General features: G+C 40.2%; 1 protein-coding gene across 2 annotated transcripts in view; it reads left to right on the top strand.

The window, feature by feature from the left end:
• The first annotated feature begins 416 nt into the window (after positions 1-416).
• The window catches only part of grin2bb (glutamate receptor, ionotropic, N-methyl D-aspartate 2B, genome duplicate b), a 92,259-nt gene continuing 69,078 nt past the window's right edge, over positions 417-23,597 (top strand). Inside the window, exons 1-2 of one of the 2 annotated variants that reach the window (XM_046048335.1) lie at positions 417-605; positions 14,049-14,744. In XM_046048335.1, the coding sequence (XP_045904291.1) occupies positions 597-605; positions 14,049-14,744 (705 nt within the window). In that variant the 5' untranslated portion in view covers positions 417-596. Of the gene's footprint in view, positions 606-14,048; positions 14,745-23,597 lie in introns of those variants that run through there. The other variant, XM_046048336.1, reaches the window with a different exon arrangement.

The following is a 23,597-nucleotide window of genomic DNA, read 5'->3' as shown; positions in this document are numbered from 1 at the left end:
GGGAGGAGACCTCGTCGAGCTGTATCACCAGCGTTGGAGGAAGTGGAAAGAGAATCGGATGGGAAGAGGCGAAGGAAAGAGCGTCCCTCCATCACTCACCATCCATCATCTTTTAGTTTCTTTATTGAGTTCACAGACATGGTGACATTTTGACTTGATAGTCAACTTTAAGATCTGAGACAAAGGCATATTTCAACAGGTTGGATCTGCTTCTCTGCAGATTCATCTATTTTGGCCTCTTTCTAAAAATGTAAAATCATTTTTTCTCAGCAACTCACCGCACACCTCAAAATACAGTCCTCATGTGTTCACTAATAGTATTTTAATGAATGGTTTAATGTTAATTATTCTAAATTTTGTACACATTATTGCACAGTCGTCTTCCCCCACACTGATAAGGCCCTAGCATCGCCCAGCTCCGCCCTCTCCCAAACCAAGACCGCTCATCCCTCAACCTGTAAGACCCCACTTCAGTCTTCTGTGCGTGACTTCATCTGTCTACCATCCCTTCATCCGAGGCTATGAGAGGAGGAGTCGAATCCCAGATCACTCCATCATGCCAGTTCTGAAGAGTAGAGAGGAGATCCGGGCTGGCAATGTTCAAGGTAGGCCATTGATCCCAGAATTGTATTTGTGGTGTCTGTGAGCATATACTGAAACTTTTCTCCAAAAATCCACTTTATTTGCTGAGGTAAATTTCAGCTGAACATTGAACTTGTTTTTTCAAAAGTGGTTGTGATATATTTTGTTTGCTTGTCTTGCTTTTTGTTTATCTACTTCTCCCACACGCTGCATCCAGCTTAGTCTGCCGAAGCCACCGAGTAAACGGCAGGCGATAGTAACCAAGGCAACGGCTTCTGTGCGCTATACAGCTGTAGCCTATTTAACTTAAGTTAAAATTATAGGCTACATAACTTTACCTGATAGGCCTACATCTAGTTTTGCAGGGATGCTCTGCCATGCGAATTCTCCTGTTGATGTCCTATTTAGTAAACAGTACGAGATTCTGGAAACTCACAAACAGCGAGGATTAGTCTCTCTGCCAATGATTTGTGCTCTGCGTCACGTACAAAAAGTTCAAGACAAATCAACTTCTTTATGCTGCTCCCTGATAAAAGAAAAATGTTTCTGCTGATAATTATTCAGAAAAAAAAAACAGATTTACATATGTTCCCCTGTTGCTCAGAAGGTGCCTGTTATGATGATATGATTGTGGCTCTGGACTGTGGCAAATAGCTTTGGTTTGATTTGATCACATTAATGTTTAAGTTGAGATTTACAAGAAATATTTTATTGCTACCGTCTAAAGGGAATACTAATAGGGAATAATTGGTTCTAAACAAAAAGTTGTAGAGGAATTTCTTTGTCTTTTTCCAGGATTGGATGGGAGCGTTTTTTGTTGATTTTTTCAAAGTTGGTAAAAATTCATTAGTAAATAGTTTGACAAATAAAGTCCAGCATATGTTAATAAATCTTTATGTTTAAATGTATGTGTAGAAGCCTTTGGCAATTCTTGAGGGAGGGAAAAACATTCATAGTGCTAAAAGGCAAACTGTCCTCTTTCGTCACACGTTCTTTCTCGCGGTGCTTTGTGAATGTGTTGAGATAAGGGATAACGAGCCTGTAGCTTCAATAAGCCTATCAAAACGACGAGTTGTGCCGCTTCACAAGGGAAAACAGGTCTAGACAATAGTAACCATATAAAGCAAGAGAGTGGGGAAGCCAGAGCCTATTTTATTGCTGAGCTTGCTCCTTTCAGCAGTCGCTCAGGAGTTTGATAAAAGGCACATTAAAAAGTTGGAGGGACATGTAAAGATAAAGGAAAGACTCTAAGAGGCAGTGTGACAAAGAGCTCAAAGGGATAGTTCACACATGCCGTTCATGAGCACAGAATGAACTTTTAGACCAGCAGAGAGTGTGTTTGAACTTTTAATTTTCATCGTGTCTGTGTGAACAGAAAATGTGCAAAATCCTGCGTTCTACTACAGTGTCCGGCTGCTGCCAATGGAGCAAGTCCAAGATTTGTCTCTTGGTGGCATCGCGGATTAGATTCTTGGCTGGATTGGTTTTTAGCTTTGGGTGAGACTAGTTAATGCTCACAAATCTAAACTGAGCCTTTCCCCATTTGCATCCACCGAATCAGGATCTGATGTAACTATCTAATTATGATGCTCCTCTTTGTTGAAGCGTGACTTAGAGGAGGTGTGTGAAAGCTGGTTTTGTCCCTCCCTCACAACACAACAGCTTTAACACTGAGCAGACCTACTGCATTCATTTCTTTGCTCACATATGCTGCACAGACACTGCACTCTACAGCCTCTGAATTCCTCACCACAATATTTCAAATCAAAACTTCATCTTCAGTCTCAACAGTTGGGTATTGGCTGCATGTGAACTCTGTTTCTAGGGCAGATTTCCTATCTAAAAAAAACAAGGGGAAAGAACATGACAGAGGGGCAAGCAAGGGGTTAAGGCGTGGCAGACAGAAAAAGAGACAGGCAAAGACCCAGGCGCAGGCTGCAAATCCAGAAGGAGCTTCACTGACAGTGGATGAAGGAGGCAGCTTTGTATAGACAGATGTAGCTCTGAGTGTGTAAGCAACAAGGCCTAGGTGGGGCGTGTTGTTGCAGCGTCGTGATGCTGCAAGTCTTTGGAGAGTGGGTTGGGTAGAGGGGATTACGGGATCCGAGTGCTGGCTTTCTTGTCAGGCAGGCAGCATGGCCCCTGTTGTGATCAGTGGAGCGTGAACAGAGTGGCGGCATTGAAGTGCCGTGAATATATGGGCGTCGAGATGTTGTTGCTGGCGCTCACAGACAGTTTTGGATACGAGCCTCACGTGACCAGCTTTATAAATGCTGATTGAGTCGTTGAAGGATTACAGGTGCTGAACAGCCAGTTGTTACTCAGACAGCGAGAGAGGGAGAGAAGTAGTTACACAATGCCTCAGGAATGCCGCCGTCATCCATGCATTTTTTCAAGAAATGATTCACACAACACAATCTAAAAGAAATAAGAATTTATCATTAACTGGGTTGCCAGTTCTCTGCACATAGGCAAAGAGCACAGAGGTCGTTCGCGTAGCCCTTTCATTTATACTTGTGTGGTGTTTATTTTTTTTATTTCACCGTTTCGAACCTGCCTCTTGACAGGAGACGGAGCAACCAATCAGCTTGCTTGACGTGCAGGTCTGTGCAATGCATTGTTGAGATTTTGGGGGTGTGCACCTCAGCTCTTCTGGGAGCTCTTTCCAGAAGCATCATTCTAGCTTAATACAACAGACCTGCATTGCAATTGTAAATTCTATCTTCATGTTCTGAATGTTATTAAGTTTAGTTGTTTTTCCCAATAATTGTTTTGGGGGCTTCTCTAAAACAGCTTATACAAAAAACATTAACAAAAAATCAAGTTCCAACGAATCAGCCATCTGTAGTTAGTAGTCTGAATGAAGTCAAGTGCAATCTGTTAAGCTGAATCTTAAACTATGTTGTACAATTAACGTTGCTCCCTTCTTTCACGCTGCCTCGGATGTGTCACTTGAGTGATGTGCTAACGTTAACCCAGCTGCCTTACAGTAACGTTACTGTGAGGCAGTTGTTTTTATGTCAGCAAACAGCCTCAACTTTATTCATGATTTTTGAATCTATGCTGTCAAATCCAAAATGCTTCTTCACATCACTCTTTGTGGTAGTTAAAAAAAGACAGTCCAGACATACAGTGTTTTATAAAATTGTAAATACCATCCCATTTTTGTTGAGACAGAAACTCAAGATGCCTCTTCCACCTCTCCTCTTCTATACCTAGTCATGTGTGACTGTGAGAGAAGGAGGAAGAGCTAAGAATAGAGAAAAGGGGGCCCAACACTGTGATGCCGCCTCTACCCGTGTTGCTTAGCTTCTTGGTTTGCTTCTTAGTGCTGATTTGTTTCTGAAGTCAGCAGGCACTCACAGCTTTCGCTGATATCTGCTTGTGCAGGCTCTGCTTGAACTGAACACAATATAAACTGTAGCTATTGCTGTATAGGTCACTGTAGTTTTCATTGAGGTATCAGATGCAGAAATTGAGCTACAGATCTGTCTTTCACCCTGTGTTTGTTCATTAATGACATCAGAACGTCTGGACTGGCACACGCAGAACTTTCATCAGAAACCGTCACTTTTCACGCCAAGCCAAAGGGAGGCCTTTTGAAGCTCTTCCATTGACAGACAGAGTAGAAAGTGAGAGTATTTCATATAATTTTTCAAACGGATGGAAGATTCTGATAAAGACAAGACCTACGAGCTGAGAAAAGGGTCGAGGTGCAGAGATGAGAGGAACTGATGGAGGGTCTGATAGCTGAACGAGAGCAATATTTGATGATGCTGTTCTCAAAAGGAAAGAAACCATGTCATGCACATGGCTTGGATAAGAGGGGATGGTAATTATGTTTTCAAAGAGGGAGAGAGAATGATGAAAGAAAGAAGAGGAACAAAAAGCATTAGTTTGAATCAGAAGAAGAAATGGGTCTGTGTCATCGACAGACTTAATTAGGAGAAAATGTTGACAGGTTCCGATCTTGTTGACGGCTATTTTGTTTGTGTAAACTGCCATACATCAATAATAATACCTGTTGGAAGTAAGGCTGAAATTATTGTTTTTATTTCCATCTTTCATAAGGGAACCATTAGAAAAACTATTATGTTGAAATCTAAATGTTCTGCACCGCTTTCTCTGTTGTCTTGTTGATACTTCACAACTTTTTAGCAGCGCTATTAGCCAGTGGCTGTGTTTGCTAACCTCTTCCAAGCGCCAATGAATCGGCCCATATGATCCTCAGTGTAGGCAACTTCTCAATTAATTATCCGTGACTTGAGACTGGGAGTGGGTTTGGAGAGCAGACATCTGCAGGGGTGAGGAGGAAATTACCCCTCCACATATAGAGACTCTAACATGAAAGAACAACTTAGACTCAGCGGGAAAGAGCTGCAGTTTTCAGTCATTTATTTCTAACTAAGCAGAGGAACAGGTGATCAGTGCGACAGGCAAGGCTGAAAGGTAGAGCAGGGGGGTAAACTGGATGGTGAGGAAAGAGAAAAATAGGACATGTAACCATGTGTCTGGGGCTCTGCTGCCGCATTTAGGCCTAAGTGGATGGGAGTGTGTAGGCTTACATTACTGAGATTTGTTTGTGTGAGATTTGTTTGTGTGAAATTAGGTGTGTGCGATTGGATCTTGAAATAAATGTTCCAGGTTCATGTTGGATGAAGAGCTGAGGTGATTAGAAAATCAATTGTCAACTATTCTGATGATTGTTCAAGTCCATTTTCAAACCAATACATCCCTTTTGACCTAGCCCCATCGTCTCTGTTACTCCTTAGGTTTTGGACACCAGAAATTGGAAGATGCCACATTAGGCCACATTAGGAAATTATGAAATTTTAACTTTTTCTGACATTTTAGATTACAATCTCCAAAACCAAAAAATATCACCGCCAGATCAGTTTTGAGCTCTTGTATTGGATTGCATTAGATTTTACAGGTGTAGATAATAGTCCACTGGCTGTATATTTAAAAGTGTAGAGAATAAAAACAGTGAAGCTATAAAACAGACCGAGCACACAAATGTTCGAAACAGACTTAATATCGATTATTTTATAACCATTTCTTAGCCAAGTTTAAAATCTCTCTCACTCATGCAGCTGTTGCTCCTGAATCTCAAAGAAATAACATTAGTTGAGCTCCCTCCCGTTGCAAAACTATAACAGTTGTAACTGAATTCTTTATAAATCAAAAATACAAAGGATTTCGTAAGACCTTAGCTAAAAAAAAGTAACAAATTGAGGATATAATCATTTGTACATCTTGGGCCATCAGCAATGAGTCTTAAATCTAAGTGGATCTACTGATGAACAGAACTTAAAAAAACCTTTCTTAAATGAAAGCCCAAAATGTAGATTGATTCACTGCTCACATAATCTTGTGAGGTTGTGATGATAATGTATGAGAGTGGTTTCGGCCAATAATCTGAGAGACTTGATAAAGAATGGAGCCTGCTGCTGTGGAGAGACGTTGGTTGCAGTCCAGACCTAAACAACTCTGTAGGTGCTAAATTTAACGTATTTATTGAGTTTGTTTTATAGACATGAACGGTAAATTAGTCATTACACAGAAGCTTTATATAAATTAAACAAGTAATAAATATAATACTCTGATACATGTAAAAAGAAATAGTAAAAAATAGTAAATAACTATAAACAAGAAATGCTAAAACTAAAATGACAAAATTAAAAAGGTCTGTTTCTACTTTACCTGGTATTTTAAGTGATTTTCTCCATTAGTGGCCAAGATCATTTTATGGCTGTACCCTAGAAAACACTCTTGAGTCTTCTTCTTCTTTTTTTTTAACATTGCAATCACAGAAATCAGCCCTAGGTCACATTCTCAAGGTCAATAAGTGCATAACTGAACACACTTGCTATTGTTGTTCAAAGATACAGACATCAAGCTGTGCACAAAATGGGTTGGTGAAGTGGAATATATAGAGAAAGGTGTGGTAATAATTAATAATTAATGCTCAGCCAGTCACATTACTTGTCACACCTTTAAAACAACAGTGCGGATTACAATGGTGCCTTGTGTGCTCTGTGTGCTCACACAACGGAGAGGAGAGTGCAAACCATGTTCTCCAATTAGGAAAATCATGTAGTTTGGTAGATTCAGCGTTAAAAGATGTGAATATACAGTGCCACAAATACAAAGCTAAAGCCAGGTTATGTTGCCTTTTTAAGTTCAGTTTACATTTGTTGGGACACTTAAACCCAGTGACCTTGTTTTCTATATACAGAGTTTAATGTTGTGAGACAGTGATGCACAAATACTGGTAAAGATCACCCATTGATATTTAGCTCACTAGAGATTTTGCCAAAAATACAGCCATGGTCCTCATTTCTGATGTAGGACTAAATACGTCTACTGATTGGATGTGGGTTTCTCTTATGGAATCACTACCATAAGATGAGATGTGATGTGTTGAAAAACAGATCTGATCCAAAATCACAAAATACCTCATTTGCACACTCTGCACGACACAACCATATCAAACAAATGGCCCGAAATGCATTTTGAGAACAGAAAAATAGCAACACGTAGTAGTTTTACATGTGATTTGTGTCCTTGTGTCCTTTTCACACCCATGAAAACTGGGCCCAGAGGGGCTTGTGGTGACTGAAGTGTCATATGATTGTTTAGACGTGCTCTATAACACATAAAAAGTGTGCTTTCTTTAATATTTGTTATCAGTATATAACAGCCTGGATATATTATTAGCATAACACTTGAATAAACTCAACAAAATGACACCGCCTGGCACAGAGGGGCCTGCTTGCAGGCAGTGCAGCTACAGGTGCTGGCAGAGGTGTGAGGACGCCTCGTGGGAGACTGCAGAGGTCTCGGGCCAGTGTGAAGCCTCAGTGGCCTAAATGGAATTATGAAACAGATAAAGTGGATAGTATGTCATTCATTACAACTTGTCTCATGAGCCTTTGGTGCCACTGGCTTGCTATCAAGACCTCAAGAGAGCAGTAGCTCTTAAATGCTCAAATTCTGCCACCAGTAAAGTAGTGATACCATATTGGATAAGAATGTGAATAGAAAACATGTCTATGTTTCAGCTTTTCTGAAAGACCAGTGAAAGAAACCTGAGAAAACACATTACGGGGTGAGGCTGAAAAGAGCTCGTGTGACCGGCACTTTAAAGACTGCCCTGTTTCAGATAAAGAGGGCTAACACATTGTGTCAGATTGAGTTAAAACACCCTCTAGAAAAGACAAAAACAAGCTGCAAACCAAATATTATTTCTCAGTATGGACTCTCGTGACACACTGTATAGATTGCAGAGACATGGCATAGGTCTACAAGTGCTGCACAACAGTTTCATAGCTAATTGTTGTGGACCAGACCTTCTGAGGATGTGGGGGCCCCTGTGTTTCTTCAGAGGGGGACACTCCACTTTAAATCCAGAGCAGCAGCTATAACCTCAGTTGAAAAAATGGCTTCAATGAGGTAATGAAGACTCAAAATGAAGACCTGCCTCGTTTTCTTCATCCTTATGCCTCTGAGTGTGTATATTTGGTTTTGCATGTATGTGTGTCGCACTGGTGTGGTCATGTGTATGTGTGCACTTGCAGTTTTATATGTGTGTGCTCTCTGTCTAGGTCAGTTTATTGGCCTCTGATGAAGAGACCATATAATGTTATTTAGAGAGCCAAGGCAGCCTCAATACGACAGCAGCGCTCCGTAGTGCGTCTCATTATAAGTGCAATTAGCATGGAGGGGATTCTTGACCAGATTAAAGTGTCCTTAATGAAACACCCCTCTTCAATAAACTAGTGATTTTCTTTCAGCCATTTTCTCATCTTTCTACAAGATAGTAGTGAGATGACAGATTATTCAATAGAATACTGTATTAGATTAAGATTACTCTACGACTCCAATAATACTACATGATACGCACTGTTGGTTACTGTCCCTTATATGTATAACTTACGCAATTTATGTAACGTACGTAACTTAAATAAAAACATACAACTCTTTTGTTTCACACTGGAAACAAACACCCCCAGTCTCCTGCGTGAAAGTCCAGTTTCTGGCCTACCCTTCTACCCGAACTACCTATTACTCTGACTTTTCTGGTAAATATCCTACACATACCTTTAGTGTTCAAAAGTGACGCTACAGGGCTTCCCCCCAGTACGTTGAACTATGACGCTAAGGGGTTTCCCAGTGCCTTACATACTGACGCCAGTGGGTCTTGACCATGCGTCCATATCTGACGACTGGGGAATAAGAACGGGTTTGTTTGTTGTGGTACCAATAAGAAAAATATAGACTAAAATAAAGAATAATACCAACCTAATCCTTTAATGTGATTGTTAGCCACAATATGTTTTTAAAGTAGTTTTCAACAGCAGCATAGTCTATTTTTATTCAATTATGATCGTGGCGGTATAGTGGAGTGTCAGTATATATAACAGAAAAATGTTCAGCTCACTTTGACAGTTGACTTTGTGGGAGTGAATTGAATAATTACAGAGGATGTAAATAGAACTTGTGTTGGCTTCCACCACCCCTGCAGGAGAGTCATTATACCTGCATGATGCCTGATTACCTGACTGAACACAACAATGTCACACAGCTCTGACTGACACATCAGCATGAATGTCACCAAAAACAACCAATTTTTGTTTTGGTGCAGGTGATTTAAACCCTTGTTTTTCTTAAGACTTTTGGCCATCCCCTCACCAGAAATATTTTGATTCTTTATTGAATAAGAGCAAACAGAAAGGTTAAGGATAAGTGGGATTCAGACTTTACTCTCTTCACCTTTCACTAATCTTTGTCACAACTATAGATATAACAACGTTTTTCTTAAACCCAGAGGTTGCTGTGTTTTGTAAAGTCAAAAAAATGTGATTGTCTTTTCCTCTGCTCCCCTTTATCTAATTGTAAAGGTCACCTGCATCTAAATTTGAATAACAGCTTCTTACTGTGTTTTCAAGGCCCCTCTGAACACTGAGGTGTATGAGACAGTTGCTGATTTACTGCTCTGATGTTTAGGTTAGCTTAGGTTAGGTGTGTTGTTTAAAAGGGCCCTTTACCTGGATGCTGCTGCATGCTAACACTAGAGATAATAATCAATAAAATACTGATGATTTTGTCACTAGTTTAAATAACTACTAAGCATTTGACTTAGGAAACAGGTTGGGCGGATGTGTTGGAAAACCAGTCTCTGGTTAATGAAATAAAGCACATTTTTGAATTATTGATGATATATTTGAGTTGTAACAGTAAAAAGAAATGTCAAACATTGTCACCTGCTGTGGCATCTCTCCAGGGGATATCTAGACCTTTAAAATGAAATGAAAACACTGAACTCTCAAAGATAGTTTCTTTTTTTTTTTTTTTACGGTTGTCAGGTCACACTGTGTGTATATATTAAAGCTATAGCAGTGTTAAAATGACTTTTATAATGGATTAAAGCACATTTTTTTTGTATGATTTGTTATTATTTATCAGTCATGTCAGATGCATTGTGTGTTTTAGTGGAGATGACAAAAGTATCACTCTTACCTGTAACTGACCACCCACTGAATGTAAATGGGCTCCTTAATAGATATGCCTGTCAGCTTATGTTATCCTCAGTGCCTTTCAAATGCTATACAGCACAGCCCACCGCATAAAGTCTCCAGGGATATAGTAGAGGCTGATAATGATGGCCTACGTGTGTTTTAAATAGCATGAGTTTTAATGTCTCTCAAGCTGCTGCTTGGAGCCTCTGCAGTATAATCCCAGAAAAAAAAACATCTGACTGTTACAGTCCACACATATTCATTACTGTGGGAACTGACAGGGGACGAGATGATCAAGGAACATGGCTCATGGCTTGATTGATCATGTGGAGTCTTTATCGTTAGATTGGAAGTCCATGAATGTGAGAGTGTGCAGTTACACGTCTCAAGCAGCTCTGGTTATTCTATTGGTGGTTTGTGCCATTGACATGACTGATGCCTCCGTCTTATTAGCATGATGTAGCTCAACCCAGAGCCTCCTTTCTGATGTACATGGACCACACTTGTGTATGTCTCTGTGCATGTACGGACACATGTAAGGGCACACACGTCTTCATGTTGGAAAAACAGAAGCCATATAAGCTCAGTACTTGACCTACACAGTGCATATGTTTTGCCAGCTCAGTGTTCTTGCATGTGCGTCTTTACGGCAGCACGAGGTAGAAGGTTACTCAACGTCTGCAGCAAATTACTGGATAAAAGCAATGGACACATGTGGGTGTGTTGTGTAGCCATTCATGGCCACTTATTCATGTTTTCCCTGCAATGCATTACTGTAATTTCGGTGTAAGTGCTCTAATGGACACACAAGAGGACATAAATTCACATGTCAACTTGGATTTTTTGACGCACTGTTAGGTGGTTTACTTCTATTATGCTGTGAGTATATGATCCACTCTTGACACCCTCCATTTAAATGTTATTAATTGTGCACCATTAATGACAGTGGAGATGTAGTATGTAGGTCTGATTGGTCCAAATGTCATAGCAGCTCCTGTTCAGTCTGTTTGCTCCCTCCATCATGTCATTTCTGTTTGTTTGCCTGTAACCCTTTTGGAGATCCATTTTTAATTTGAGGTACACTAAAAGGCGTAGCTGGGGATCATCTCTATCTGCAGGAGTGCATTAACTTAGCTTGTATGTGTGTATGTGGGTGTGCATGCACACCTTTGTGTGAAGGCACTGTGCTATTTACTTTATGTTACAAACGTTTTATTTTTGCTGGTGAGATTCGGCGCAGCGATATGCGCTTGCTTAGATAAAAGTAAATTGTGTATTATTAGGAGGGGGCACACACTGCATGTAGTGTACTACATGAATTAGTGTGAGTTGTGTGTATCTTCCTGTCCATCCGGGTGTTATGTGGAGGCATATTTGAATTGTTACTATGGAAACCGAGCACTGCTGTTGTACAGAAACACATCTCTCTCTCTCTCTGCTCCCTTGTTTACTGTCACACTTCTTGCATTATTTTTAAAGTTTTTTTTCCCAAATAGTTTCCCTCCCGTGGCCCCTCTCAGCAGATTCATCAGTACCTTTGCAGAATTTCCATCTTTTTAATTCTCAACATACTGTGAACTGAGACCATTTCTTTCCTCTTTGTTTTTTTTCAACCTCCTCCCCACCATTGACTCTTCTTTTATCATCCTGTGCTAATCATGTCCTCTTTTCATCTTTCTTCAGCTGTGTAGCCCTTCCACACCTCCCTCTTTCTTATTGCTGTTCCTTCCTCCACCTCCATCTCTTTTGTGTATGTCTCTATTTATTCTCTCCCTCGCCCCACTCTTCTCTCTCCTCTTCTCTGCTGCCTTCCTCCCACTCGTTTCCTCCTCCTCCTTTCTCTCTCTCTCTCTCTCGGCTCCACTGTGGAAAATTCAGCTCGTTTACAATTAGCATGTGCACCTGCAATTAAGTCTAACAAACCTCTGATAATTAGACCTTTTAGACAGACTGCTTTTTATGTGGAGACCCCATTTCCTCCTCTTCTGGTTTTCCACACTGTCCGGCCTCTTCTCTTTGTGCTCGCCCTATTTCACAGATTGATCCTCACTTTCTGTTTTCTACCTCTGTAAGATTTTGGATCTCCTCACAACTTGTCTTTCTGCTCGGTTTTCTTTGGACTTTTGTTTTTGGTGCTGACTGGATCAGCTTCACAACACACGATGGAGCTTGTTAAATAAAAAATTAGTGAAGGTGTGAGCGAAGAAGAGGAACGAGCCTTTAACTCTGCCCTTCATCGATCCCTCTCCTAAAGTGCCCCTCTGTGCTTAATTTAAAATATGAGCATGAACATATTCTCATTAACATTCCTTGTCTTTATCTTTGCAGAAAATATGCCCAAATTTGTACTCCCGATACACTAGTATGTTTCTGCTCACACACACATACGCACACATTAACAAACCACAATTTTCACATCAGGCTATGACTAATTGTGTTTCGTCGAGCCTGTCACCTCCTTCTGCTTATATGTTTCACTCCGCCTCTTTCATTCTATGTCTTTCTCCTCTCCCCTTCCTCCATCATTTCTCCTCTGTACTCTGCTCCACTGCTCTTTGTATAGCTGCTAATAGAGGAGCAGTAAATAATAGCAATAATAATAAATAATAGGCCTGCAGTTGCGTTCAAAGAACGGCGAAGGGATCTCAGAGGGTTAAGGGGAGCAATTGAAAGGAAACAGATTTGGAGGGTAAAAGGGAGAAAAAAATGAAAGCAGTGTGGGAGGGAGAGAGACGGAGAGACAAAGAAGCAGAGAGACTCAGTCTGAGTGTCTAATGGTCACTTAGCCTGGCAGCTAGTCCATGAAGCTGTGAGGCTGTCAATCTGTCAAAATGCACCCAGTGCTGTCCTGACACTCTCAAAACACACATGCATGCATGCACACACACACACACACACACACACACACACGCACACACGCACACACACACACGCACACACACACACACACTATCTTTTTCCCGCTCTTTCTTTGATACGGGCCACAGGGTTCCTCCAAGGAAGTTATAGCACAGTGAAATGGATGTGGCGTTGTCACTCTATGAGTGCTTACAGGCCTCTATCAGTGTGAGGACCTGATCCAATATTGGAATTTTAAAGTACTCTTTATTAATGTTATCCATAACATCGAGCCAATAGCAATGGTGTAATTACAGAATAAGTTTTCTGTAATACCCAGTGTGGATTCATCAGATGAGAAGAAAAAGGAAAAAGAAACTGAAGAATTAACACATTCATATATACACCAACATATATTAAAAAAATAGCGCAAGCTCTGATTATCAATTTAGCAGGAGATTGATTTAATATATGTAGTTCAACCATTTCATCTAGCTTTTTTCATACAAAGGCCTAGCGCTTGCTTCATATGTTATTTCTTTTCACATGATTTCTTTTTGCAGTCACTCAAATGAATAAACTTAAATGAACTTTTCAGTCAACATTTCCCCCTAAATATCAAATTGATATGCATCATTTCTTTTTGTATTGTTTTCTAGAAAGACCAACGAATATGACTAACAGTGGCAAAACCGCAGTCCCTCCACAATTTAGATGAAATTGCTGAGCATTAAACTGCCGGAGAGGTGTAAAATAACACAGCTACAGTACTTTTGACGCAGATACCAACATCAGTATTTGTTTTTTATAGAATTTGGACCAACATATGTACTGAGCTGGACATCATACAGTTGAAAAAATAAACTGAAAAAACAAACTAGGTAAATGGTGATACTGCTCCTAAATCGAAATTTCTGTACTGCAATTATTTGTTACTTATCATCCAACATACAATACAAGTCTTTATGGATACATCTCTGATATTTACCCAGCAAATTAGGTTGGCGCTTTTTACACATAGGCGTTTGTGCACATTAATGTTTTTCACTTTTTGGTCAAATCTGAAGTGTTTTACGTAATTTTCTCTGTCTCTCTTTCCCTTTCCAGGGACGGCTTTTACACTCCTCCACAATGCTTGTCAGCCTCTACCCTTCTCCCTCCCGTCTTCAGGACAAGCGCTTTGTCTTCCCCTCCTCCTCCCCCCATCCTCCTCCTCCTCCTCCTCCAGACCAGCCCTGTCATCATACTTATCCTCAGTCTCGGCTGACCCTGCCCTTCCTGTCCTTGACCTTTTCTCTGCTCCTCGTCTCCATACTCCTCTTGCCCGTCTGCGAGTCTCGCAGGGGTGGAGGTCCAGGGACAGGGCCTGGAGGTGCCCCAGGGGGACAAGGTGGCCAGAGGGGAGGTGGCACCCAGAGGGGTGTGGTCATCCCTCCTCAGTACTCTCCTGGTTTACCGCCTCTTCCCCCAATCAGTCCCAAACTGATCAACACACTCAGTATTGCTGTCATCCTGGTGGGCAACTCTAGTGAAGTAGCCCTGGGGGTTGGACTTGAGAAAGAGGACTTCCTCCACATCCCTTACCCTCCAAAAGTCGAGGTGGTCACTATGAACGAGACCGACCCTAAGAGTATCATCAATCGAATCTGCGCACAAATGACAAGGAATTCTCTGCAAGGCGTAGTGTTCGGTGACGATACAGACCAGGAGGCCATCGCTCAGATACTGGACTTCATCTCTGCCCAGACACACATCCCCATCCTGGGCATCAGGGGAGGTTCCTCCATGGTCATGGCTGCCAAGGTAGGAAAAGTGGTTGTTTGCTCTTTTATGGGGGGGGGGATAACACCTTGCCACAATTATGAACTGTACATCAATAATTTCATATATTGATGGTAATAAGTGAAGCGAATTGACATGTTTTTTTGTTGCTTCTTCAGGCAGCAATATTTACAATAATGTTCTTGGAAATCTTATTAAAATACTTAGCATTGAGGATCTCTGGATTAAATTTAACAGCCACCTTTAAAAAACCTGCAAAATCATGTTAACTGCAACAGCTTTAATCAAGATTCACTAACAGAAAACAAATAACATACTCTTTTATTTCTAAGATTATCTACTTGGGGTTTTTTGGTGACAAAATCCAGTATAGTCATCATAATAGCTTAATTTAGGATATTTAGTATGAGCTTTTTGGTTCATTTAAGGTCATAAGGAAATGGGGAGAAAATTGTCTCTCACACTTTTTTAAGATGAGCCTCTCCCTCAGTGCTGCTTCTCATTCTAACCCAGCCTCTCTGCTGATTGATATTGCTGTTAAGTGACCTGCTCTGTGAGCCTGACGTCATATTGAAGCTCCTGGCAGCGAGTCGACTCAACTCTAAAAGGACTCACAGTGTGAAACAAAAGAGTACATAACAAGTCAAAAGAACATCTCTGTGGGATCAGGATACAGTTGTTGGCACAGACCAGGCTGCATGAGGAGAATCTATGATCCAGAAATGGAACAATGGCTTTGAAATCTTTAAATAATGTTTTGTTAATAGGCTTAGTGGTGTTTAAGTCCCTCACAGAAGAATGACAGAATCCATACGACACTGAGGTTGGGTTTTTGTTAGCTTTTTGATGCAGCTTGGAGAGAATAGGACGTACAGCAGAGGTTCTTTGCAGTTGCCTCTTTGGTTTGATTAATGGCATCGGTAATGTACTATATGTTTGGTTTACAAGGGATATTTAGTTTAGTTTAATTGATATAGGTTGAGTAGATTCAAGATGTTTCCTACAACTGTGTGAAAATCCATTCATGACCTTGAAAATAGTAGTTCAGCAGATTGTGAAAGAAACTAGAAATGGACTGTGGACTACTGGCTTCCAACAAAAATATCCTATATGATTTTTCACAAAGTACAAACTCCTTGGTTTAAGGAGTAAGGTACAATCGAAACACTGCTGGACTATCTGCTTGCAGTCTATTGGTCATTGTTTAGCCACCATTGTACATGTTACAGAGGACTTTGTGTTGTCATGACAATGTGGTAAAACGTCATTCTTCCCCTGCAGTTTACTCCTGTAGAGTCACCGGATCTCATTACATTTTGGGGGACCTTGCTGCATAAATCTGCATGATAATTAGACAAAATGATTTCTCGCAATTACTGATACACATTAATGGCGTGCATGTCTAAATGTGAAGACACGTATCTAGACAATCATATTTATTAGTGTCATTATAAGCTTACTAAATGCCCCAGTTAAAACTAGTTATGTTTGATAAATTGCAGCAATTATGGTGGATAATAAGCGACTTTTGGAGCCTTAAAGCAAACTGGTATAATCTGTAAATTAGATCCACCAGTTGCTTCACAGAACATTTAAATCAAGGCTATATCTCAACTTGAATGAAGTAAGATTAAAAAAGAAAAAACCTCCAATTTTAAGGAGAATTGCGTTAATGTCTCCACAGCAAGGTGACTCCTCAGGTGGTCTTCAGGCTGTGTGTCAGGTTCAGAAGCACTCATAAAACCTTCGGGGCCTCTTCTTTGTCAGTTCGACAAATATCCAATAGTGGACAAAGAACCTGATCGAGGTAGAGATGATGGGAAAGGAGATGAAAAGAACAACGGAGTGATATAATGTAGAGATAAAGGAGGAGATAACAAGAGAGTACAGTAAGGAAGTGAGAGAGGGAGAGGGGGTGAAGGTTATGAAATAACACGTCTTGTGTGGGTGTGAAGGAGGATGAGGATTTTGCTCAACATACAATTACCGCATTTTGCAGCTGACAGAGAAACAGAGGGCACAAACTGAGAGCGACAAGAGGGAAAGTGTAGATAAGAGTGTACCAACATGTAAAGGCACTGCCGAGGGAATACAGTGCATGAGAGAAAAGATGGGAGAGAGGGGGAGGCTACCTGTGTTAGACATCTTTTGATGTTCTACACAGTTTTTTAGGAAATCTCTGTCATCCCCCTCGCCGTGTCAGTGAATACCGTTCACTTGGCTCGTTCTCCTTAACCCTTTATTCTTCCTAATCACAGCTCACGCACACACAAACACACACACAGAATGAGGAGTTGAATGCGGTGGACACGGTTGGTATGGCAACCACTTGCTTATATCTTTCTCTCTACATACAGTATCCATGCAGTTAGAGTGGGAGAGAGAAAATAAATGATTATTTCGGAGTCTGACGAAAGCAGAGTGATAGACGAGAATAGGGATTATGTCACGGGGGGTGTGTGTGTAAGGTTTTGAATAGATGAATGAGTAGATTAAAGAATAAATACAGAGGTGGAAACACAGGGAAAGAGAAATAGGGAAGATGGATTGCATTTCAGTGTGAAGAGTGTTACTATAGGGCTGGGCAATTTTTTTATGTTAAATTTTTCAATTATGATTTTGGCTTCCAATGATTATGAAAGCAAGATAATCTAGATAAAATGGTTATTGTGTCACATTCTGTTTCGCAATCATACGTTTATTTAGGGAAAAATGTCGAAAAAAATCTATGGTTCCATTTCTTCAAATATTTGCTGTTTTCTTTTGTAAATGGAATATCTTTGGAATTTGGACATAACAAGCTATTGTAAGACTCAATCTTGGAGTTTAGGAAATTCAAATTTTCACTATTTTTTGACATTTTATATACCAAACGATTGATTGACTAATCATGAAAATAATTGGAAAAATGCTCCTTAATGAAAATAATCATTAGTTGCACCTACACAAGGAGAAGGAAAACATAGTGACAAAATATATTAATATAAAGGAGATTCTGAAAAAGAGTTACTTCAAATATTCAATTGTCCATGTCAAGTTATCAAATTACAAGTTATCCCATTTATCTCATTGTTTAATTTCACACATGGGCCCATCCTAAATCCTTGGCAAGGAAAGAGTCTGTGTTTAACTACTATCCCTTTAAAAGTACTGTGGAGGTAGAAACTGGATTCAGACATCAATACCAAAATAAAAACAATGAAGAATCTTATATTCTGTATTCTGTACATTTCCACAGCCAAAGCGGGAAACATATTTCAGCCAATCGTGTGGTTCCACTGACGTAAGGGTCTGTTTTATTTCTACTGCGCATGCGTGGTAGTAGTGAGGCTTGCGTAATAGAAGTATAACCAGTCGGGAAAAATGCTTTTTAAACCTTATTTTGGGGCAAGGTCGTCAAACTTTTTCAGCAATTTTTATTAGATTTTACTGGTGATTCTAGACCAGTAAAAGTGCAGTCCTGGCTCTCTCCCCATTCATTCAGATAGAAGCCTGGTCTTGTTAGCCCAAAATAGCTGCCCGAAGGCATTGCCAAGATGGCTGTCAAGTGGCATGACATGCCTATGTTGCTCATGTGAGGCTTAACATTTGATATTGGTCCAGCAAAGAATTTGAACTTTAGCAGAAGCAATTGTGGTTGTTGCTGTGGATAAGACAGTTAGAAAATGCCATTAACACAAAGAGCTTATCATCAGTTTCATCAGTCATCAATTTGTGGCAGAACTGAAACTGTAAAATTGTATACGATTGGTACTTCCTGTACTGTATGTGCAACCAAGATAGCTCACTTCCATCATCAGCTCTGGAACAATATGGCTCCTGCCTCCCCCAACTTGCTGTAGCTTCTGATATAATGCATCTGTGATTGCAGCACAAGTTAAAATACTGATAAAAAAATCCCAATTTAACAATAGCAACAATAGCTATAGCTACAAAGCTATATATGGTAAACAAGGTTCTTATTCCTATCTGCAACTTCCGGTCTGATCGTCGGCTTACATGATTGGCCACCCCAATTGTGTTTCAAGTCGACAAGCCGACAAGCCAACATGCTTGTCAGTCACTTTTCGTTAACCGACCAATCACAGCCTGGATGGGGCAGGACATTAAAAAAAGTTTTGACTTGCTACAGCAAATCATTAAATGTCAAACAAAATGATTATTGACAAGTTAGTACTTAGCTTTAACAAATTAGAGACAAATGAAGAGCCTTTTGCTTGCACGAAGATTTAATGAATAAAAACATCCCACAGAAATGAACTAAAACTATTAGGCTATATGAAATTCTAATGAATGTAGTATTTAATATGTTATTGTTATACTAACAGCAAACTATTAACTAAACATTACTCACTCATGTACAGTTCCTCCTCTAGGTTGTGGATAGAAACTCTGCATCAGACAGATGTACATTGAGCCGGTGCCAGGATGCCAGTGTGCCCTTATTTGCTGCTTCTAGCCGCCTCCTCTATAGAGCAACTTGCTCCCCTTGTTCTGTTTTACATCTGTTTTACTTGTTATTGTTATAAATATTGTTTATTGTTTAACTTTATTCAAGTTGAGAAATACACATTTCAAAATGTCAGTATTTCGTGCATTCCTTTGATAATTAAGCAAGTAGACTCATAGTAGCCTACCATTTGTTTCATTATAATCGCATCGCAATCACAATATTGTCCACAATAATCGTAATATGAATTTTTCTTAAAATCGTGCAGCCCTAATTTTGTGTCTTGTGAGCTAAAGACAATCTTCCATCTTGCTGGTCAATATTTATCTATCTATTCTAAGGAATAAAGGGGACTGAAGAGCGTAGAAATGAGTGAGAGAAATTCCAATGGAGCTGAGTGGGTGAGGTGGAAAATGAAGCCCATAGAGTCATGGCAGGGCGTTGTATGAACTTAACCGTGTGTGCACATGCTTGTCTGCGAAATAGCGAGTGAGTGATTTTCCAGCATCAATAACTCAATTCCCTAAAGGTTGCGAAGCCCATTCCTTGTGAGTCCACAATTATGTCTAATCAATTCTGCTCTGAATCCTCCTGAAGTCCTTTACTTCATTTCCATTTAGAACAACATTGAACGCACTTGTCCTTTTTATGGCATACGATCTTTAAACCACATTAGTCCACATGCTTCGCAGTCTCAGTGGAGATGGTGTGGCCAAGTAAACTGGCCTGATACCTTGCAGCACTCCTGGCTTTATTTTCCTTTCCAGTACCCCATTATAATGAATCAGTGGCAGATGCAGGTAGGCCCATTATGCACCAAACAATTTGCACGCTTCCATTTAGCCATTAATTCACTCCGTGCCATGTGTTGGTATTGGCATAATAGGACGACAGAGTTGGCCCCGACCTACCCTCAACTCCGTCTCTGGAGACTAATGAGGTCTTCCAGACCTATTGTTGAGACTTAAGCTGTGTGTGTTTGTTCTTTTGTTCACGTGTGTGTCTGTGCATGTGTGTGGAAACGTAGCATGCTGGTATTCAATGATAATGGCCTCTTTGCCTTTGTTTGGGGAGATTACAGTTGTTGTTTTCACTGCAAACAAGGTGCCCAGAGGCACAGAGCATCCTGATACCATTCCTCATGTGCGGTCATGTCATCTTTAAGTTGATTCCCACCCCCCAAAGGATTTTGTTGTTCCATTCAACACTGTTCTGCATGTTTTTTAAACCGTGCAGGAGGCTTAATGTTCTTGCTTGTTTTATAGAAATCTCTCTTGGGGTGAAAAACTGTCTGTTAGGTGGTCAGTAGTAAAACTCATGGATGAATGAGCCGCTGTGCCGTGGCTCTCTTGAGGTGTGATTTCTCCAATTGAAAGAAAAGCATAATACTGTGAAGAAGAACAAACTGCCATTTTACTGCTTTAGAAAATAATCCTTTTTCTATACAGACACAGCACTGTCTGTCAGTGAAAACTGATTCACCACTCTTTGATTGATTACTACAATTATACTCTCTCTCTATCTGTAAATAGGCATCCTTTGCACACGTCTTGTAAGACAGACATTGCCAGGGAAGTAAATTATTTCACGGACCTGTTTGCCCCCTTAGACTTCCATTATTTGTATTTAGCCAGATCAACTGGTAGCTGTACATTGATACGTAGGTTTTTGTTAATCTGTTGCAACTGATGTGATTGTTTCAGCCAAGAGTGCACTCTGTTTTCTCATCCTATTGTTTTCATTCCCAATTTGTGCACCATGTATCCCATTATTGGTGCTGGTTGTACATGAGGGGATAACAGGCTGCCTCTGCAATGCTCCCTTTTGCAATTAGGACCAATCCCAAAAGACAAGAGAACAAACTACAATAATAAACTGTGAGTATTGCACCTCATGCAGCTATTATCTGATGTTATTCTTCAGTATTCTTGCTCCTGTCACTCTCATTCTTAAGTCCTATTTAGACAGGATTGGTTTTCAAGGAAATGTGTGGAACGTAATCATTAATGCAGTATATCTGTAATGTGAAAAGCCAATTTGCGCAGGGGATCTCTGATGAGTCTCAGAAATTACACAGACCCCGAGAGTCTGCACCATTTGTGCACTGTCACTGCAACAAAAATGCTCCATATGTCAAATGTAACTTCCACAACTGATGCTGATACACTTGAACAGCAGCAACACGGTTGTTTACAGGAGAAAAGAAAAGTCAGTTTGAGATGGTGGTCATCCCTTAAAATCTAAATAACACAGTAGCTGTTATCAGTCTCACAGATTTTCTTTATGACAAGACTAGTTTTTAGATAATTTTATTGGACATGTTAGAATAACTTTGTAGGAACAGTGAATAAAATACTGACCAGATTTAAACTAAAACAACAGACATGCGCCAGTAATGATTACTTTGTCCATCCTCTCACTGTAAAACTAATCCCATCCTATTAGAGCTTTTATCACACTTTCTTTCTCTCTCATGTACTCTGTCTTTGAGATATGACTGTCTGTATTTGACTGATGTTCCTATTTTCCTGGCTTTGCCGTACATTTAACCCTTTAAAAGCCCCACAGATGCAGCCTGGGATAAGGAGAGTCTATCCTAAAATACAATTCCTTCAACTATGTTGCCATTCCTGAGGTGTTTGACAGCTAAAGCACTATATGGAGACATGATAGAAGAGAACATCTATCTCTCAAAGCTAAAATCAAAAGAGTTCACAATAATCTGTGATGTCATGAAATGACAGCTGCTCCTCTGTCAGTGATTGGATGTTTGTGAAAGCTGTTTGCTTGGGATGTGTTTAGTGATTCAGTTAAAAAAGCCGACTGTAGAAGCTCAGTTTCTCTTGTGTCTCCTAGAAATCCCATTTATATATTACTAATTTGCAACAGAAAATAGGTTTTGAGAGAAACGTCCTGTAATGCCACCTATTATATTGTTAATCAAATGAGGCTAAAGTTTGATAAACACACCTGCCAAGGAACAAAATGTTCACTGACAACCTTTATCATTTGTTTTCCCCACAATATCCGCTCTTGCAATACAATATTTGCTCGAAAGCATGATTCATGTTTTTATGGTTATGCTCACAGCACGTGGTTGCGGTAAGGCAAACATGGTCTGAATAGTGTCTACAACCATGCTACCGGCTCTGTTAAGCTTAAAATAAGGCACTGGGGTCCTTTACGATAAATGCTGACATTAGCATGCTAACATGCTCCAAAAGACAATGTTAACATGCTGATATTAAACAGGTATAATGTTTACAATGTTCAACATCCCAGTTCAGCATATTAGCATGCTAACATTTGCTAATTGGCACTAAACTGAGGCTGATGGGAATGTCAGTAGTTGTGCAGATTGACTCATGTTTGGTTCAATATTTAAAGCAAAACCACAATCTTTTCCTATCCTAAACCAACAACCTTTTGTTGCCTACCAAACTATAGTGTCACGATGCTCCCTGACTGCCTCTGTAAAAACAGAGCACAGCCCTTCCATCACTGGAAAAATGTGCCAGTGAACATAATCCATGCAACAATTAATTCTACTTCTTAAAAACATATTTGGGAAAATGAATGAGTACTATATAATTCATTGTAAGGAGAAAGGGTTGTATAATTTAACATCTCACTTCTTCCCAGCATGCATTGAAACCTCAGTTACACAGTCATGCACAACAAGAAGTGATTTTACCTGTGCTGTGCTCATTATTGCCCATACAGTTCTTCTGTCTTACAGTATGTTTACAGCAGCAGCATAAACAGAGAGCACTGTAGGAGTTAAGTTGCACGTTTGTAGAGCTAAATATTTCATGTCACTGCTGTATGCTGAGAGAGCAGGCCAGTAAGATTGTTTTCAGACTGCTCCCAGGATGAGGCAGATTTTCCCATCATACTGTCCTACACTCCCTCATACACGTATACAAACAGACACTGGAATCAGTAATCAAGGTTGAGGTCAAAGAAGGCGTGAAGCTAATATCCTCCTCCTTTTTCATCTTTTTCCCATCTCTGTCCTGTTTCTCCTCACTTTTGGCTGCTTTGTTTCATTGTTCTCTAAAACGACACCCCAAACTGTTTATGAATGTGGTCCCAACCTCACTGTCCCATGAATTCAGTCTCCACTCACACAATGAGCTTTCTTCCTGATAAATTTCTAAATTTTAATTGTGCCCTTCAAATGGGCTGCAAATTCTTCTCCTCTCCCTTTCTCCTCTCTCTTTTCTCTTTCTCTCCCTCGTCTTTCACTCCTTATAATGAGTTTGTTTTATCAGGGCTGTGCGTGGACAGGATGAGTAATTTTGGAGATCACAGGAGAATTCTCTGCATTGCACTCGGTTACAACAGGTTGTCAGAAGGCTTTGGGAGCCTCACTTGCCTTCTCCCTGCCAGCAGTAACTATCTGGCCTTTTAGCATTCAGCAT

Source organism: Micropterus dolomieu, linkage group LG04 (assembly GCF_021292245.1).
Source record: "Micropterus dolomieu isolate WLL.071019.BEF.003 ecotype Adirondacks linkage group LG04, ASM2129224v1, whole genome shotgun sequence".
NCBI lineage: Eukaryota > Metazoa > Chordata > Actinopteri > Centrarchiformes > Centrarchidae > Micropterus > Micropterus dolomieu.
Note: the sequence above shows the minus strand (reverse complement) of the source record. Positions and strands in the feature narration are given on the sequence as shown.